Genomic DNA, 21,057 nt, shown 5'->3' on the forward strand with positions numbered 1-21,057 from the left:
TTAATGTCTCGCATGATCTGATCAAATTTATAACCAAAGCTTACGGAGAAACGTTTTATACTCTTCAATGAAACGGTTTGTGTTCATGCAACCACTTGAAACCCGCATGAAATTAACGCAATCCACTCTGCCATTAGGATCAGTTTTGTGTTGGTAAACATTTTCCAAACTCGAAACATATGTTCAAGGATATCAGGGCAATATCCAATATGCAAGACCCAACAATTATTATACACATGATTCAATATTCTGCCAAAATGCGACTAAGAAAACGATTAATCATGTGCGCGAGTATTCGTAGAAAAAATAATAATAATTAAAACTCGGATAAAATTAAACATATATTTAATTAAATGATTTTTTTCACGAGGACAAAATTAAGAAAACCTTTCTCTTAACAAATGCTAGCAGTATTTCTTTCTAACACTATAGTATATGGGGTTAAAGTTATTTTATAAAGGCTTACAAAAATAAGAAATATAAGAAGTCATAATTAATTGGCACGCGTCAAATGAAAACCAAAGTATAAGAAGGGCATAAAATCAATAACACATATTTACATGCATGACACATGTTAATTCCCTAATCATTTTAAAACGTCTGTAACATTTTCATATAATTTTTTAAAAACAAATTTCACCGTAATAACAGTTGTTTTTTTTTATCTTTAATATGAATGTGACTTTGTTATATAAAAATTAAAACGAAAATTCCGTCATTATGTCTTTCTGCTAGTTATTGTATATTTTTTTCTTCATTGTGTCTTTTACTCATCATTGTGTATTTTTTTAATACTAATTAATTAAACCGTTGTGTACTCCTAATATATAAATATAACGATAAAATAACAAAAAATTGTCAAATACATAAAACACAAATAAAACACATATATATATTATATATATATATATATATATATATAATAAAAAATAATTATCCCTTCGGAATGGGTGTTTCCACGTTCAAGTTTGTCATGCAAAAGACGTTCGAGACAAAAGGTGGCTATATAACTTATATGCCGATGGCTTCTGAGTTTTTTTATTGATTTCAAAATGGTACTTCCACATAATAAAAAATAATATATATATATATAATAAAAAATAATTATCTCTTCGGAATGGGTGTTTCCACGTTCAAGTTTGTCAAGCAAAAGACATTCGAGACAAAAGGTGGCTATATAACTTATATGCCGATGGCTTCTGAGTTTTTTTATGGATATCAAAATGGTACTTCCACATAATAAAAAATAATATATATATATAATAAAAAATAATTATCCCTTCGGAATGGGTGTTTCCACGTTCAAGTTTGTCATGCAAAAGACGTTCAAGACAAAAGGTGGCTATATAACTTATATGCCGATGGCTTCTGAGTTTTTTTATTGAATTCAAAATGGTACTTCCACATAATAAAAAATAATATATATATATATATAATAAAAAATAATTATCCCTTCGGAATGGGTGTTTCCACGTTCAAGTTTGTCATGCAAAAGACGTTCGAGACAAAAGGTGGCTATATAACTTATATGCCGATGGCTTCTGAGTTTTTTTACTGATTTCAAAATGGTACTTCCACATAATAAAAAATAATATATATATATATAATAAAAAATAATTATCCCTTCGGAATGGGTGTTTCCACGTTTAAGTTTGTCATGCAAAAGACGTTCGAGACAAAAGGTGGCTATATAACTTATATGCCGATGGCTTCTGAGTTTTTTTATTGATTTCAAAATGGTACTTCCACATAATAAAAAATAATATATATATATATATATAATAAAAAATAATTATCCCTTCGGAATGGGTGTTTCCACGTTCAAGTTTGTCATGCAAAAGACGTTCAAGACAAAAGGTGGCTAAATAACTTATATGCCGATGGATTCTGAGTTTTTTTATTGAATTCAAAATGGTACTTCCACATAATAAAAAATAATATATATATATAATAAAAAATAATTATCCCTTCGGAATGGGTGTTTCCACGTTCAAGTTTGTCATGCAAAAGACGTTCGAGACAAAAGGTGGCTAAATAACTTATATGCCGATGGCTTCTGAGTTTTTTTATTGATTTCAAAATGGTACTTCCACATAATAAAAAATAATATATATATATATATAATAAAAAATAATTATCCCTTCGGAATGGGTGTTTCCACGTTCAAGTTTGTCATGCAAAAGACGTTCGAGACAAAAGGTGGCTATATAACTTATATGCCGATGGCTTCTGAGTTTTTTTATTGATTTCAAAATGGTACTTCCACATAATAAAAAATAATATATATATATATATATAATAAAAAATAATTATCCCTTCGGAATGGGTGTTTCCACGTTCAAGTTTGTCATGCAAAAGACGTTCGAGACAAAAGGTGGCTATATAACTTATATGCCGATGGCTTCTGAGTTTTTTTTATTGAATTCAAAATGGTACTTCCACATAATAAAAAATAATATATATATATATATATAATAAAAAATAATTATCCCTTCGGAATGGGTGTTTCCACGTTCAAGTTTGTCATGCAAAAGACGTTCGAGACAAAATGTGGCTATATAACTTATATGCTGATGGCTTCTGAGTTTTTTTATTGATTTCAAAATGGTAATTCAACATAATAAAAAATAATATATATATATATAATAAAAAATAATTACCCCTTCGGAATGGGTGTTTCCACGTTCAAGTTTGTCATGCAAAAGACGTTCGAGACAAAAGGTGGCTATATAACTTATATGCCGATGGCTTCTAAGTTTTTTTATTGATTTCAAAATGGTACTTTCACATAATAAAAAATAATATATATATATATATATATATATATATAATAAAAAATAATTATCCCTTCGGAATGGGTGTTTCCACGTTCAAGTTTGTCATGCAAAAGACGTTCGAGACAAAAGGTGGCTATATAACTTATATGCCGATGGCTTCTGAGTTTTTTTATTGATTTCAAAATGGTAATTCCACATAATAAAAAATAATATATATATATATATAATAAAAAATAATTATACCTTCGGAATGGGTGTTTCCACGTTCAAGTTTGTCATGCAAAAGACGTTCGAGACAAAAGGTGGCTATATAACTTATATGCCGATGGCTTCTGAGTTTTTTTATTGATTTTAAAATGGTACTTCCACATAATAAAAAATAATATATATATATAATAAAAAATAATTATCCCTTTGGAATGGGTGTTTCCACGTTCAAGTTTGTCATGCAAAAGACGTTCGAGACAAAAGGTGGCTATATAACTTATATGCCGATGGCTTCTGAGTTTTTTTATTGATTTCAAAATGGAAATTCCACATAATAAAAAATAATATATATATATAATAAAAAATAATTATCCCTTCGGAATGGGTGTTTCCACGTTCAAGTTTGTCATGCAAAAGACGTTCGAGACAAAAGGTGGCTATATAACTTATATGCCGATGGCTTCTGAGTTTTTTTATTGATTTCAAAATGGTACTTCCACATAATAAAAAATAATATATATATATATATATATATAATAAAAAATAATTATCCCTTCGGAATGGGTGTTTTCACGTTCAAGTTTGTCATGCAAAAGACGTTCGAGACAAAAGGTGGCTATATAACTTATATGCCGATGGCTTCTGAGTTTTTTTATTGATTTCAAAATGGTACTTCCACATAATAAAAAATAATATATATATATATATATATATATATATATATAAAATAAAAAATAATTATCCCTTCGGAATGGGTGTTTCCACGTTCAAGTTTGTCATGCAAAAGACGTTCGAGACAAAAGGTGGCTATATAACTTATATGCCGATGGCTTCTGAGTTTTTTTATTGATTTCAAATTGGTACTTCCACCATCTTTCTATATTTCACCAAAAGTACAACATTTCTTGTATATTAAACGATTAAATCTCATTGATGGATATAACTTTCTTTTTCTTAAAACCGATTGTTCAATACTTGGTTTTATCCCTCATATTATGTTTGCAAAACAATTTAATTCAATGGTTACATCCAATTCTTTTATATACATTCCATATATAACTTTTGTTACTCGGGTTATTGTATCGGGTTTTGAACCAATAAATCATTCCCAAATCCATTTCTTTAAAAACTAATTATACTAGAAAATTTGTCCAGTTTAATGTCTCGCATGATCTGATCAAATTTATAACCAAAGCTTACGGAGAAACGTTTTATACTCTTCAATGAAACGGTTTGTGTTCATGCAACCACTTGAAACCCGCATGAAATTAACGCAATCCACTCTGCCATTAGGATCAGTTTTGTGTTGGTAAACATTTTCCAAACTCGAAACATATGTTCAAGGATATCAGGGCAATATGCCAATATGCAAGACCCAACAATTATTATACACATGATTCAATATTCTGCCAAAATGCGACTAAGAAAACGATTAATCATGTGCGCGAGTATTCGTAGAAAAAATAATAATAATTAAAACTCGGATAAAATTAAACATATATTTAATTAAATGATTTTTTTCACGAGGACAAAATTAAGAAAACCTTTCTCTTAACAAATGCTAGCAGTATTTCTTTCTAACACTATAGTATATGGGGTTAAAGTTATTTTATAAAGGCTTACAAAAATAAGAAATATAAGAAGTCATAATTAATTGGCACGCGTCAAATGAAAACCAAAGTATAAGAAGGGCATAAAATCAATAACACATATTTACATGCATGACACATGTTAATTCCCTAATCATTTTAAAACGTCTGTAACATTTTCATATAATTTTTTTAAAAACAAATTTCACCGTAATAACAGTTGTTTTTTTTATCTTTAATATGAATGTGACTTTGTTATATAAAAATTAAAACGAAAATTCCGTCATTATGTCTTTCTGCTAGTTATTGTATATTTTTTTCTTCATTGTGTCTTTTACTCATCATTGTGTATTTTTTTAATACTAATTAATTACACCGTTGTGTACTCCTAATATATAAATATAACGATAAAATAACAAAAAATTGTCAAATACATAAAACACAAAGATCAATGAACTAGATTGTTTCTCACACTTCTCATGGTTGTTACCCTCTGCATTTTAACATTATTCTTGAGTATATTTAAGCATGTTTATAAAATATATAAGTTACTTACTTTTGACGTATTCTTCCAATTAGTTGAATACTCTAGTAAACTTAATTTCAAAAGAAACAGAAATAAAATTTAGTACCCACAAAAATCACGTGTCATAATAGTGAAGACTGAAGAAATATGGCTGTTCCAAAATAGCCAGCTAAGCATCATTATTAAGTCTGTTTTCGTCAAGAGATCAGTTAATTAACAACAGTACTCAAAAGATGGGTGTATGGGTGTATAAATATATCCATACCAACTCAAGCATATATGCATCATTCAAGTTATATCACTAGCAAATAAGTCAGAAAACACAAAGTTTATATCTCACATGAAAATGTTCACGAAGGTATCAAAGGAAATGGAAGTGAAGACGACGATAAGTAAAGCTTGGGACGTTTATAGCACATTAAAGCTCGCAATGATCATTCAATCAGAACTTGGTCATCTTTTTGGCATCGACATCTTGGAAGGAGACGGCGGTGTAGACACTGTCATCCAAGTTACGCCTCTTTCTGGTAATTAATCACTTCTCTGTTTATAACTTCCGCGTGTCTCTAGATATTTATAACATGTTTTTTTTCCCTCTTTTTCTTTGAAAACGTTAGATGTGTTGATGGTACCTGCATATAAGGAAAGATTTACTAAGGTTGATCATGAAAAGAGGGTTAAAGAAGTTGAGATAATAGAAGGAGGGTATCTTGAACTCGGATTTACTTATTATCGTATTAGATCCGAGTTTTTGGAACATCAGAAAAATGACTCATTCATCCTTAGAGTTACATTTGAGTTTGAGGCAGATGAAGAAGTCATCATAAGTATTGATACCATCAAGCCGATCATGAACATGTTTGAATTTGCTAATGGCTACATTGAAAACAACTAGTATAGGATTTATGTATCTTTTGGTCTCAACTACTGGTCATCTGTATTTCCAATAAGGAGTCACCATTTGTAATTTTAATTTGAAGGAGTTTTTGCATAAATCTTGCAAACAATGGCATAAATGATAAGAATGAAAGATATATGATACTTTCTTATATATATATATATATGATGTCATATTTAGTTTTTGAACTTTTAAATATATATTGATACTTCATCATGTCTCTGTGTTGGTGTGTTTTTTTTCCTTGTCGTATCACATGTGCACCCCTCAAGTGTGCGCGCGTGTGTAACACGAAACATTGAAGGGTACATACTTTGAGAACTAGAATGAGTTTCGAGAACCGCAAACCATTGTTCTTCTCCTCCTCCTCCTCTTACCGCCACCATATGTGTCATATGCCACTTATAGACACGAAAATTAAAAAAAAAAGAGAAAGTTTACGAAAATAGAAAAAAAAGTTTGCAAAAAATGTGGGTCCGATGATTACGTATGTACCTGTAAGGCCAAAAATGTGACTTGCGATATCAAAGTACGAACCCCGTTATATATTTACGGTCAAGTTAATAATTAAAGTGGGCAAGAAATACGGATCCGAGACGAGAGCTTCGACATGCGTTTAACTTCAACGGGAAAGCTTCTAGAATGATTTTTTGTTAGCTATAAATAGGGACTTTATTGTTAGTTTATGTGTGTATTTTGTAAGGTGAAATCACCCACCCAAGGGGAGCTCACCTTGGGTGGGGTCGGTTCGTTCGTTTATTATAAATCTTTTAACCGATAACGAGATCGTTCATATACTGTATATTATCTTTATATTATGTTTGGTCGTTTGATTTACCGCACCCGTCTCGAACACTTATCAAGAACAAAGTCGTTCGTTGTAGGATCCGGTTTCGGGACCTACATTCACTTTTGTCGATCACACAATTTTGGCAATCGTGGTTACATGTATTTAATTACACATTTTTTTATTTTTTTATTTTTGCGTGTATAATTAGTATATAATTTATATGCAAAAAGGTTAAAAAAAAGTTTGATAGTTAATTTGGACAAGTTACTTGAGACTGAGACTTTCAAAACTCATATTACATTTTTAACTTTGAGTTTGTTGTTGGAGAAATCTGCCAAACAACGGAATAAACGAAGGCAATAATAAAATTGAACTGTGTCGTGTGTAATTACGCTGTTTTAAAAGCGATTTGAGTACTACCGGTGTATAAATAGATGTTGCCAATCGCTCTCCAAAGTTATCATAGAGATAAATTAAAGTATTCTTGTGTACTCAATAACAAATCAATGATAAATATTTAATGAACGTATTAATTAGAGTGTTGGGAATGATGGTTAATCTAATTAGCGTTAATTTGAAAAAGAAAAAACTGTTTTTTTCTTTTGTTAACAACCGTGAGATATGATGGTTGTTTAATATTAATATATAATAATTTTATATTTAATAATAATATTAAACATTTTATTCCAACATTTGTGACTTGGACGACATATGAAGTTTTAAATAAATAAAACAGTTAATGTGAAATAGTAAATAAATTAGTAATTTAGATATTTAAAGATTAAAAAAAAGAAATTTGAAATATAATCTAGTTAAGTGGTTTGACTAATCGGTCTGATCTAGCTCGGAGAAATTGTGCAATATATAAATATATATATACTAGCTTTATAACGGTACTAAAATTGTTTTTTTAACTTACTAGAAGGGTTTTTTTTTTTTTTTTTTTTTTTTTGGAGATTTTACGTCCCGGTGAGTGGTGAGGCTCCACAACCTGACAACCACTTGTTGGTTGGATGTGGCCAATGAGTCAACTTGTACCACCCAATGCAAATGTCTTAGTCCATTTGATCGCAGGATTTAAAGAAAAAACACACACACACAGAAACAATCAAAAAAAGGATTGAATCAAAATGGTGATGCCTTCTATTTTGCTAAACTTCTTGTTCCCACCACCACCATCATTGTTTGTGGCAACTATGTCCGTTATAGCTGTCTTAACACTCACAAATGTTGGGTACAATGAATTCAAAGGCAAACATATGCAGTACTCAAAATTCACCAACCAAGGTGGTGCAAAGAAAGAGAACGAGACCAAGTTGTCGAGTAGAACTGGGATGCTTCTGTTCTACACACCGGCGTTTCTTGTAGGCTTGTTTTCGTTCCTTGTCTTCCCCGACCAAGATCTTAGGTTTGTGTTGCTTGCTTTAGCTCTCACCGTTCACTTCTTCAAACGGGTACTTGAGGTACAATTTTTCTAACATACCATCAAACTGTTAAAACACTTTACAATTTTATTGAAAAATGCATGTTAATAATCTTTTAATAATCTAATACTTGTATTTTCTTTTACAAAATGAAGCTTTACTTTTCCTTTTTTTTTTTCTTTTTTTTTATCTATTTTTCATAAATATTTTGTTTATATATTTTAGTTCAACTGGATTGACTTGCCGACCAATGTAATTAAAATATACGTTAAACAAGACAAGTAGTTCAGGGTGCATGCTTGTTTTAGTCTATATGATGCTAGGAACGAAATCCCTGCTGGGTCCAAGGGCGGCGTCCCTGCTGGCTTTTGTTGAGATAAAAGTTATGCTTTTATCAATTATTTGAAGCTTGCTTTTATATGCTTTCTAACTACCTTAAATATATAATCAAAATCATATGTACATATATAAAACGTAAAGTATTACCCCAACAACTGTGGTTTTGGATTGACTGGTTACTTTAATGCGTGTTTTTTAGCCATATATAATAGAATTATTATATTTTGTATTTGGAGAAAGTGAATACGGTGCTATCAGTCGTCTAAGCCTACACGCCAAACCCATCAAAACTACGTAGTTTTGACCATAATTTTCCGAAATCCATTTAGTTAAGTTACATCTATTTGGGAACAGGAGTATTTGGACATGCTTGAGTCATCTTTCATCCTAATTCCGACAGTCACTTGCATAATATTAGGGCTAAATAAGAAAAAAGGTTAAATAAAAACAAAAGTTGTGTGAAATAAAGATTCAAAGATGAACTAGTGACTGGTTTAATCAAAGACGAACTTAAAAAATATTGAATTTGTAGCCATCAATAGAAGCTTCAAACGGTGGTTCAAATGGATTTGTTTTGGTGCGTTGGTGCTCTTATTAGATATCAAATTCAGAAAAAAAAAATTTGTTTGTTAGTCTGTGCACAATCCATTCGAATGATTTTCACAATTATTTTAAAAGCTATCAAATTTGGGAAAGGCTTTTGGGTCTTTGCTAGTCTGTGTATACAATTCGTGTAAATGATGAATTACAATTGTACTTTGGATGAAATAAGCATAAAAGACGATACCACATCAAGAAAAGTGGATTACATAAAGAAGGATACAGCAGGGACAAAGAAGGATACAGGGATGTGGGTTTTTTTTTTGGCAGGTAACAAATTAACAAAATCTTGCCTTATTATATGAGATCTTGGTTAAATTAGAAAATATTATATCAAAACTACGTAGTTTTGATAGGTTTGGCGTGCAAGTTTATACAGCTAACAGCACCGTATTCACATTCCCCTTTGTATTTTATTGAAATTATTATTTTAATTTCTTTACGTTTAATGTTTTACCTTTTTTTAATAACTTTTTTTTATAAGGAAACAACTATAAGAACTTATTTAATTAACCATCATATATGGACATATATAGCAAAAATATATATTACACATATATTTTTATGTCAAATACGTAATTAGTTTAAGCATGAAAACGTTATAAAATAAAAGTAAATTATTTAACGTGTTAAAAGATAGTTGAAATATCTTGAATAGATTGCACTATTGCTTTAGAACACTTATTGTTAACGACTAAGCGGAAATTAATCGATATACCGATTAAATTTATATACAGATAAATGAGAATGAGAACTTTATTGTAATCGTTTCGATTTTAATGAGAATGAAAACTGATTGTGGTACTAAAAAAAATACAGATATAAAACGTAAAGTTTTACCCCAACATCTGTGGCGTTGGATTAACCGGTTACTATAACACGTGTTTTAGCCATATATAGGAGAATAATGATATTTTGTATTTTATTGAAATTATTATTTTAATTTCTTTACGTTTAATGTTTACCTTTTTTAATAACTTTCTTATCACGAAATAACCATAAAAAACTTATTTAATTGCCATCATATATGGACATATATAACAAAAATATATATTACACATATTTTTTTATGTCAAATACATGATTAGTTTAAGCATAGAAACGATATAAAACAAAAGTAATAATTTAACATGTTAAAAGATACTTAAAATATCTTGAATAGATTACACTATTGCTTTAGAACACCTATTGTTAATGAATAAGCAGAAACTAATCGATATACCAAGAAATTCATATACATATATAAAACGTAAAGTATTAACCCAACAGCGGTGACGTTGGATTGACCTGTCACTTTAACACCTGTTTTAGCCATATATAGTAGAGTAATTATACATTGTATTTTATTGAAATTATTATTTTAATTTTCTTACGTTTAATGTTTTTTCTTTTTAATAACTTTTCTTATGATGAAATAACTATAAAAACTTATTTAATTACCATCATATATGGACATATATAACAAAAATATATATCACACATATTTTTTTATGTCAAATATGTAATTAGTTTAAGCATGGAAACGGTATAAAACAAAAGTAAATTATTTAACGTGTCAAAAGATAGTTGAAGTTAGGGTTGCAAACGAACCGAACGAACACGAACAAGGCATTGTTCATGTTCGTTCGCTAAGAAAATAATGTGGTCACGAACGGTTCACAAACACTTACCGAACGAGATTTTATGTTCATGTTCGTTCATTAAGGAAATTACTGTGTTCACGAATGGTTCACGTCTTCACGAACACAAAAAAACAAAAAAAAATCGACAGAGCCTAAAGATTGAGACCAATGTATTCATCAATGTGAATAATGAAAGCCTATAAACAAATCGAATGAGCACGAACAAGGGCATGCCTGTGTTCGTTCATTTAACTTTAAAAGAACATAAACACTTAATCAAACAAATATTTATGTTCATGTTCGCTTATTTAAAAATGGACATTTGTGTTCGTTTGTTTAAAATCTAAACGAACATAACTAAACAAAGATAAACGAACAGGCATGAACAAATGTAAATGAACACAAATTTAAACGAACTTAAATGAAAACACTTAAATAAACACAAATTAACAAATGTAAAACGTTTAAGCAGATGACATATACAGAGAATATTTAATTATTTTCTATTAATACATAGACGAACATAAATAAACAGACATAAACGAACGTTTATGAATATAAACGAACGAACGGAACATGTGCTCATGTTCGTTCGTTTAATTAAACGAACACAAATTTTTTGTTCATGTTCGTTCGTTTATTAAATAAACGAACATAAACGAACTTTCCATCGAATAATTCACCGAACGTTCGGTTCGTTTACAGGCCTAGGTGATGTATCTTAACTAGTTTATACTATTGCTTTAGAACATTTATTGTTAACGAATAAACGGAAATTAATTGATATACCGATAAATTCATATAAAGATATAAAAAGTAAAGTATTACCCCAACAATCGTGGCCTTGGATTGACTTGTTACTTTAACATGTGCTTTAGCCATACATAGTAGAATAATTATATTTTGTATTTATTGAAATTATTATTTTAATTTATTTATGTTTAATGTTTCACCTTTTTAATAACTTTTCTTATCACGAAATAACTATAAAAACTTATTTAATTACCATCATGCATATATGTGGGCATATATAACAAAAATATATATTTTCATGTCAAATACATAAGTAACATAATTGCTTTAAGCATGGAAACGGTATAAAACAAAAGTAAAATTTTAACGAATTAAAAGGTAGTTGAAGTATCTTGAATAGATTACACTATTGTTTAGAACGCTTATTGTTAACGAATAAGCTGAAATTAATCGATAATACCGATAAATTCAATCAATAATCAATGATCCTAAACAATCAATCACAACGAAAACCAAAATTGGTTTAGGATTATTATTCGCTTATTAATTACAAATCAAAAGAAAGAAACGAGAACAAAAATGATAACCGAATGGCCCAATGATTTTTATTAACACACTTAAACAAGAAGTTTAAACAGAATTTGGACTAAGCATCATATCCAACACTTTTGCTTTTGTATGCAGGTTTTATATCTTCACAAATATAGCGGCTCCACGGGGTTAGAATCTGTAATAACCATCATGTTGAGTTACACCTTCTCCACTGCGACAACGATTTATGCTCAGTATCTATCTCGCAATTTCCCCAATCCTTCAATAGATCTCAAATATGTTGGAGTTGGACTGTTCTTGATTGGCATGATTGGTAACTTTTACCACCATTGCATTCTTGCCAATCTTAGGAAACAAGGGGAGAAAGAATACAAAATCCCTCAAGGAGGGTTATTTGATTTGGTTATATGTCCACATTATCTTTTTGAGATTTTCGGGTATGTAGGAATGTCATGCATTTCACAAACACTTTACGCATTTGTTTTCACTTCAGGTACGTTTTTTTATTTGATGGGAAGGAGTTATGCCACCCGAAAATGGTATGTATCAAAGTTCGGGGACCAGTTCCCTAAGAATGTTAAGGCTTTTATTCCATACGTTTTTTAGATGTATGATTACGAGATTAATATGAGAATAAAGTTGCGTTTTAAGGAGAAGTTTCAATAAATCTTGCGAATTACATATTTAATGTAATAGATGTTAAATTAGTTTAATTTGGGTAGAATGAAATCGATTATCTCTGTTTGGTTGTGTTAGTTTTATGATTTGTTGAAGTTTGGTTTTGAATGTTAGTTTTTTAGTTAGTACCTTACGTACCTTCACATTGCGTAACCATCATTTCTTTCGATACTAACATGTAAATACCAACAGAAATCAAAATAAAAAATTAAATAATTGATGAGCATATCTCATATTTCAAAATAAAACAAAAAATCGAAATCACAAAAATAATAAAAACAAAAAAAAAAATCTGAACGACATATACTTGATCATATGTGAAAACCTTTTCATCGGTCACTCCCATATAACTTGCATATTCCGAATTTTCAAGTTATGATGCTATTAGACAATTAAGCAATTTGAGCTTAATTGTTATTTTCCGAAACAAAATAAAATTTAGGTTTGGAAAGTTGAGCTCAAAAAGTTGGGTTTTGGGTACTGAAAATAATAATGATGTGACACATGGATCGTTGTGCTTAATATATTAGAAGTTTATAACATAAATTAGAGATTTGAGTGGGTGCCTAGGCTCTCGCTGACTCAACACTAAATTCGCCCATGTTCACAAATGGACATTAAACGAGTTGACTCAAAACACAAGCCGAACACGACATGATCGATTATGAGTAAGTCCGACACGAAACGTACAACGTAAATAAATACATAAGTCCACTACTAGAAAATTGAGCAATTTCCACCAAAATTTGCTACCGAAAAAACGGTAGCAATTTTAGCGACCGATTTAACAAATTTGCTACCAAAAAGTGTAGTCACTTAAGATGGTAACTAAACGGTCGGAGTTTTTGCAACCGGTGGCGAGGCGGTCGGAGTTTTTGCGACTAATTTTTTTGGTGGCTAAGCGGTCGGAGGTTTTGGTTAGAGTCTAGTTTTAAGTTGCGACCGTCTTAGTAGTAGCAATAGCTTGTTAATTAGTATGTAGGGATAATTAAATTCGTGCACCTCTTTGTTCTCTGTTGTTTTAAACACAACTGGGGTATATAAGGAGCACGTGACCACGCTTCAAACAAACTTATTTCACAAACGCTGAATCTCTCGCCATCAATCTATCGCTCTCGATCCAGTTTCCGGCATCTACTAGCATTAACCAAAATCTGTGTGCATGATAATAAGTAACTAGGTAAACAAGACGACACGTTGCGGCGGCGTATCAAAATGCGAATTCAGTCGGTATTGGTTAAGTTCGTTACGACACCGACACTAATAAAAAATATAAAATGTAAACGTCGAAAATAGTATCGGCACGCGTACAACTTATGATCAAAATGACAAGAACTTGGCAATGAAACCAGCACTCGTATAACTTATGATACATATAACATATTTAAAATAATGTTTTATTTATCGTTAAAATCCGGACATTGAGGCGATGAGCCGATGTGAACTTGATCGGTATCAAAAATAAACCCAAATACTAAATTTTTCAAGTTAAAATATTTAAAACAAATAGAATAATAAAAAATGTATATACAAAAGGAAGACAGATAAAAAAAAGGATCCTTATTGCTCCACCAAAAAATACTATAGAAACATCAAATGAGTACAAAAAAAAAATTTCTCATTCCCTACATAACACGGGCCTCGAACCCACGTTTGAACTTAACCTAAGACTAAAGAGAACAACAACCATCAAGCTAAGCTATCTTTATTGTTTATACATCAGATCTGCAATATGTCCATCCCCACCAAAATCGGTTCATTAGTTGTATTCCACTAGAATTGGGCAAAATCTTCGCCACTTGTACTGTTCATCTTTCTTACTACAATTCTATAAAGTTTTTAATCTTATCCAATTTTACTTGTAATCATTTAATTTTCGCTAACCGCCTATGCTGAGGAGCTCTACGTGAAGGGCCTGACATGACTAGAACAAGATATTGATGCTGATCTCATGCAAACGCGAATAAGAAAGGTGATTTTATTCTGTTCTGTAGTTGTCTTATTGCTGTATATTTTAGACTTTGATACAGCAAGCTTTCTTAGCAGATTTTCTTGTGTTTAATTTGCAGCGACTGATCCTCAAATTCTCTATACAAGGGTGAGTGTGAATCACCTAATTCCATTAATTTTGTAGCGTTATTTTACACGATGGCCTTTATTTCTAAAGTTAGTGTTATATTATATTATATTATATTATATTATATTTTATTTTATTTTATTTTATGCATTCAAACATAGAACTAGGCAAATTTTATCACTAAAAAGCTCATTCGATAGGAAAAAAAAATATTTCCTAGGAAATTGAGGCATCTCCAAACGATGGAATGGTCGAACTCGAACTGGACCCGTGTGAAAACAAAACTGGAGATATATACCACCTATGTGTTAGGGTAATTCCATGTTTAATTTCTATGATAAACTTGCCAGAATATTGTGTTTTAACTGTTATGTATGAATGAATATTCAGGTTGCATTTAGGATGAAAGTTTTCAATCCAAACATTAACAGCATCGACATAATATTTTAGATAATCTCAAGGAACAATGGAATGTAATAACATGTAGTATGTGTGTTGGCAGGTATTGCTTTCCATCTTAAACCTGGATGACCAGTTGGTGCCAAGAGTTGCTAATATGTACATGATTGACAAGTTCAGATACGAAGCTACTAATTGTTACTGAATACGTAAGAATGCAATTGGCTGATTCAAAAGTATGATAGTTTTTTATTTTTTGGAACAGCATTTTGTTATTATTGAGCATCTTTTATATAAAATTTGTGTGTGCATCTGTATTTATATGATTATGTAACTATTTGTGTGTATAACACACACATTGTATATATAAATTCAGTAGAACTTTTTGCAAAACAAATTCCCGAATTGTGATCAAAAGCCATCGCAAAAGTCACAACAGTGATCGGAAGATTTGTGACCACAGCTGGGGTTGGAAGACTTGCGACCGCAACAGAGGTCAGAAGATTTGCAACCGCAGCAATGGTCGCAACATTTGCGACCGCTGCAGGGGTCGCAAAATTTGCGACCGAGGCAATGGTCGCAACTTTTGCGACCGCAGCAGGAGTAGTAAGATTTGCAACGGACGGTTGGTCGCAAACGTAAGAGCGGTTGCCAAATGGTTGCAGCAGAGCAATTGCGACCTGCATTTTTCCAACCGCATTTTCGGTTGCAAAGCGGTCGCAACAAGGAAATTGTGACCGCTTTGCGACCGAAATGGCAATCGCAAATGCCCAGTTTTCTAGTAGTGGTCGTGTTTGGGTTTAACAATTGATCAATCGACTGATATGAAAATTGTCGGCCTGACACGATTTACACCCTAATTACACAATTTTCATTATGTCATAAAAATTTATATGCTAACATACAATAATATAATATGATGTGACGTGATCATGTAAGGTGCATGTGATACGATATAATAAAAGAAAATTTTATACGCAACCACTATGTATTATGTATGTAGCATACACGCATGCAGCTGTGGGTACAAATTAAGGACTTATAACCAACCACGTACGCGAGGATACCACAAGAATAGGTATACGGCAGTCTACACATGACCACCAGGATATCAATCTACACAATAACAGGTATACTACTATCTTAATTTATTTTTTCTATGGATCAGGAACTTGTGAAATATATAAGCGTTTAAAGGATATAAAGCAAAGGTCTTTCAACGACGATATCTTGATTCGAAGTTATATGTTTAGCATCATTTTCTATTATGCACTTGACTAAGCTAAGTGATCAAGGGGTATAAAATATATCTTACACATTATTACAGAAAGGTTTAACCCTAAACTTACAGTTTTCTTGCAAACCTAGGTTAGTAGCCATGGGGGTCCATCATGTCTTCTAGAGAAGAGACAATATTTAGGCAGATAATCCCAAATGAATGATCAATATATCAAATCATACAAGGTGTTAATTTGTCCTGAAAATTGAAGTTCTAGATCCCAAAATAAAATCACAACAGACATATGACACAAATTTAGTTGACGGCATTTCTTTTAGTTACTCTCACCTTGAGACCATGCTTCATCTGAAGTACCATTGAATCTGCGGGACGCACTCGATGACCTTCCACCAGCTCAATATGATAACGGTAAATGACCATAGTTGCCACTATCTTTAACAGAGATAAAGACATGTCCTTACCACACAAGCTCTTGGTCCAGCATTAAACGCCGGGAACTTATATGACGGTTCATGTTTGATTCCTCCTTGTTTAGTAATCCACCTTTCGGGCTTGAACTCCATGCAATCTTCACCCCATATTGACTTCATTCTTCCCATGGAATAAATAGATAGAATGATTTTCGTAGTACGATCAACCTGATGGCCACTAGGAAGAATGTCAGGTTGTAATGGAGATTTGTGGTTAAATGGAAGTGGAGGGAAAAGCCTCAAGCATTCATTTAAAGCCCCATGAAGATAAACCATTTTACCTAGTTCTTTTGCTTTCCATCTATCAAGTACTTTCACATCAAGATGTGTTCGAATCTCTTCCAAAATCTTATCTTCGACGTTAGAGTTTTGTGCAAGGATATAAAAGAACCAAGATAAAACACTGCTAGTGCTATCTTTTCCCGCAACCATCAAATTAACTAAGGTGTCTCTTAAAAATTTGGTGGCATCTCCAAATGAAACACCATGATCTTTGAAATTTCTCATGAAAGCTGTGAATACCAAAAACTTGTCCTCTTGGTATTGGCATTTCTTGTTGTAGAACTCATTTGATTTTTGGTTTAAGCAGTTGTATACATATTGATCAATAGTTTTCCATGCATCACTGATCTTCTTCTCATTCCCCACTCCAAGAACTTGTTGCAATTTCAAAAGGCATGAGGGTGTAACATGCCTATAAAAGATAGCTTCTTCTGCATCCGAGAAGGCTTTTAAATACGGGATGTAAGGAAAATCAAGAGACAAGCTTTCTGGGTCGTGATCTAAAAGTAATTTGCATATAGTATCAAAAGTGAACCTGTGAAATATTTCTTGCAAATCCATTTCCTTGCCTTGTCTAGAAATGGACTCAAGTACTGGTAGAAGCCCCTTTTCCAACTTGTTCCACATTATTGTGTCCACCAAACTTTGAAATCCAGCATGCTTGAACACACTCATGGTAACCTTGCGGTGGATCTCCCATAACTCACCATCAGTATTGAAGATTCCATCTCCTAGGATATCGAAGATCTTACGAAAATTATCACCTTTGGGATAATTGCAAAAGTTTTTGGTTAGGATTTGGTGGATGTCTAAAGGATTGGTGGTCACAAGCAAGTCCGTGTTGGTAAACCAAGGACCTTTCCACATGAATGTTCCACCACTGCCGATTAAATAGTCTGTGACGTAATCATGGACTCGATGAGTGTTTAGAGTGACACTTGGTATCATACCAAGAATTGGCCAATCTGTGGGTATAGCAGTTCCATGCCTTTGTGAGTTATAGATAAGTATTAAAAACAGAATGGGAATTAAAAACAAAGACAGAATGGGTAAAGATTCAAGAAAATCCATGGGAAAGACATGTGAGGGAAGAAGAGATGTGTTAATGCTTTATAGAAAGATAAAAGACAATAGTGTTGTATTTTGGAGAATGTTTCTTGGTCCTTTAATTAGGCATATGAATTCACTTCACACCCATAAGAGTCATATCAATTTAAGCAACAGGTTATAATCTTATAAGAAACCAAAATGACACAATTAATATTAAGTATGAAACAATCAAACCAAACACCGAGAAAAATAAACCCGCTTGCATTGAATTGAACACTGATTTAAAGAGTTTGTTAACCAAACGCAAAATTGATAGCAAGAAGTTTTTGTTCGTTGTTTCAAGTTTAATTTAATGTGCATTATCCGGAATAAGTTGGTTCTGATCACATGCATAGTGAAAATCTGTTGAAAAAGTCCTTAAATATCAAGGGAAACTATGATATAATATGAATATAAGTTTGAAACTAACTTCTTGTTCATTAACGTATTGCATATAGGCAGTGCCGGCACAACCTTTTTTGAGGCCTAAAGCGAAACGAAAAATTGGTGCCTCTTTTTTAGTTAGTTTCATTATTGCTCTAGCTTGCAAAAAGGATGCTATTTTTCCCCTCTATATACATGTGTGCTACATACGAAAATTTAATTGGATTGCTAAACCTTTAAAATCGCTAACAGATTATAATTGATACCAAATACAATTTGTCATAATAATAATTTCTATCTACAAGTGTAGCCTTTTTGTAGTCACTTTAAGAATTAGTGTAATGGTTTGAAAATCAAACTTATTATTTTCTGGAGATATGTTTACTATATATAAAAGATACAAAGGCTAAGGGCTATCTATGGTATGGTACAACTACAAATTAGCATTTACGATAAAGGTGAAAACAAAATCCTAATTGTCCTAAAATAGAAAATAGAAATGATGACTATGAATCTTTATAGTAGTAGATGGGTAAATTCAAATATTTGAAATATAATTTGAATTTATTCTTATTCTTTAAATTTAATAGACACATTCTAAAAATATATGAACATATAATTTCTGACAAACATGCTTATTTTTTCATAGGCCAAACATGCTTATTATTTCATAGCCCAAAAATAAAATCCTAGTTATATAAATGACTTTTAAAAAAAAATATGGGGCCTTAAAAAACAGGTGGCCCAAAGCTTGTGCTTGGGTTGCCTCCACTGTTGGGCCGGCACCGCATATGGGGAACTATTATACAAAAGGTATAGTTTGCATAGCAAGGTTATTACTTCAATAATCATATCGCAAACATTCCATCTCAAAAACAGAAAACCAAATCTTGACTATAAGATCGCAAACTGGCCCTACGAATCCGGGCCACACCCCATTAAGTTGTACAAGAATATTTTGAACATCCATCTAGGGAAGTAAGACCACCCGCAAGGCAATCCAAGGATGCCAAGTGGCCCTTTTGTGCTAAGGTGTAGTTTGTCTTGAACGACAAATCAACCCTGCGAAGCTTCGATCACAATCGAGGCGTGTGGACACAGTTTGTTACAGATACTCAAAACTTGTTTGTTGTAAAATTCTTGAAATTATGATATGGACAAAATTTTTATGCAAAACATTCACTACCACAAGATAATGCACATGTGTTAATATAGTTAGGTTTTATGAAAAATAAAAAGGTTATCATGCCAAATTACAAAGTAAAAGGACTCCACTATCTCGTTTAATACAACTTGATTTCTTACATAAAATAGGTTCTACTACTTTATGTATAATAAAACTCATTGGTCATATACAAAACTGTGTTCCACTATGCTAAATATATTCTCGTTAACTTGGTACTACAAACCAAATAATGAGGATGCTTATAGCGTCCTACACACCCCAACATAATTTCATGATTGAAAGGTGTAATAAAAATAATTTTAAACACCCCAAGAAGCATGATGAAAGCTGCTATATGTTGAGAAGAAATTGATGTTTGTAACAATGTTATATAACATCTGGTTATAATTGGTCAACGGTTAGTCAACTATGGTTGATGATAAACTGAAGTTTACAAGTTTGGCTAAATGTGACAAGTAACTAATAGTTGGTTTAAAAGGTCTGATAAAAGTACAGGGGCTGATTGTGTCAACTTTGGAATATTAGGTTGTTACGAGTTTGTTAATAGCTGTTAGGCTATATAATTGGGGGTTATCTCAATTAGGGTTTACTTTTGTTTTCAATTTCATTCACAAGTTCATCTCTGTATTTCGTTCTTGTATTCCGATAAATCGTTTGGTTAATAAACTTCTTCAATCCTTGATTGTATTGTTTGATTTTTAGTTCTATCGATTGTTCCATTTCTGCAAATTGATAACAATTGGTATCAGAGCTTAGGCTCTCGATTTCGATAGACGGATTCCACAAATTTCAATTGAAGATTCAAGAATGGTGATCGGTGCAAAGTTTGATATCGAAAAGTTTGATGGAAAGAATGATTTTAGTCCGTGGAAGGTTAAAATGAGGACACTGTTGGTACATCAGGGCATCTCCGATGCCTGTTGGGTGAACCGAATATGCAAGAAGCATTGACGGATAAATAACGGAAGGATATTCTGGAAAAGGCTCATAGTGCAATTATCTTGAGTCTTGGAGATCGAGTTCTTAGAGAAGTCTCCAAAGAATTGACTGCTGCTGGTGTTTGGCCAAATTAGAAAGTCTATATATGACTAAATCGTTAGCAAATCGATTGTATCTGAAGAAGAGGCTGTACATGTTTCAGATGAATTCTGGAAAATCAATTAACGACCACATTG

The 21,057-nt window shown here is 31.8% G+C and overlaps 2 protein-coding genes and 1 pseudogene across 2 annotated transcripts; 2 read left to right on the top strand and 1 right to left on the bottom strand.

Annotated features, from left to right (window-relative positions):
* Nucleotides 1–5,429: 5,429 nt before the first annotated feature.
* Nucleotides 5,430–6,072, top strand: LOC143529985 (norbelladine synthase-like). Its single transcript, XM_077025643.1, has 2 exons — nt 5,430–5,626; nt 5,717–6,072. The coding sequence occupies exons 1-2, from the start codon at nt 5,440–5,442 to the stop codon at nt 5,992–5,994; spliced, it is 465 nt and encodes a 154-aa protein (XP_076881758.1). The 5' UTR covers nt 5,430–5,439; the 3' UTR covers nt 5,995–6,072.
* A 1,830-nt stretch (nt 6,073–7,902) lies between these two features.
* LOC143529986 (uncharacterized) lies at nt 7,903–12,825 on the top strand. Its single transcript, XM_077025644.1, has 2 exons — nt 7,903–8,250; nt 12,210–12,825. Exons 1-2 carry the CDS (start codon nt 7,918–7,920, stop codon nt 12,681–12,683), a joined length of 807 nt encoding a protein of 268 aa, XP_076881759.1. The 5' UTR covers nt 7,903–7,917; the 3' UTR covers nt 12,684–12,825.
* Nucleotides 12,826–16,765: 3,940 nt separating this feature from the next.
* On the bottom strand, nt 16,766–18,294 carry LOC143529987 (alkane hydroxylase MAH1 pseudogene; annotated as a pseudogene).
* Nucleotides 18,295–21,057: the final 2,763 nt, after the last annotated feature.

The sequence above is a fragment of the Bidens hawaiensis genome, unplaced genomic scaffold (assembly GCF_021521415.1).
Source record: "Bidens hawaiensis isolate Kalapana, Puna unplaced genomic scaffold, B.hawaiensis_p1.1 tig00008796_1, whole genome shotgun sequence".
Taxonomy (NCBI): Eukaryota; Viridiplantae; Streptophyta; class Magnoliopsida; order Asterales; family Asteraceae; genus Bidens; species Bidens hawaiensis.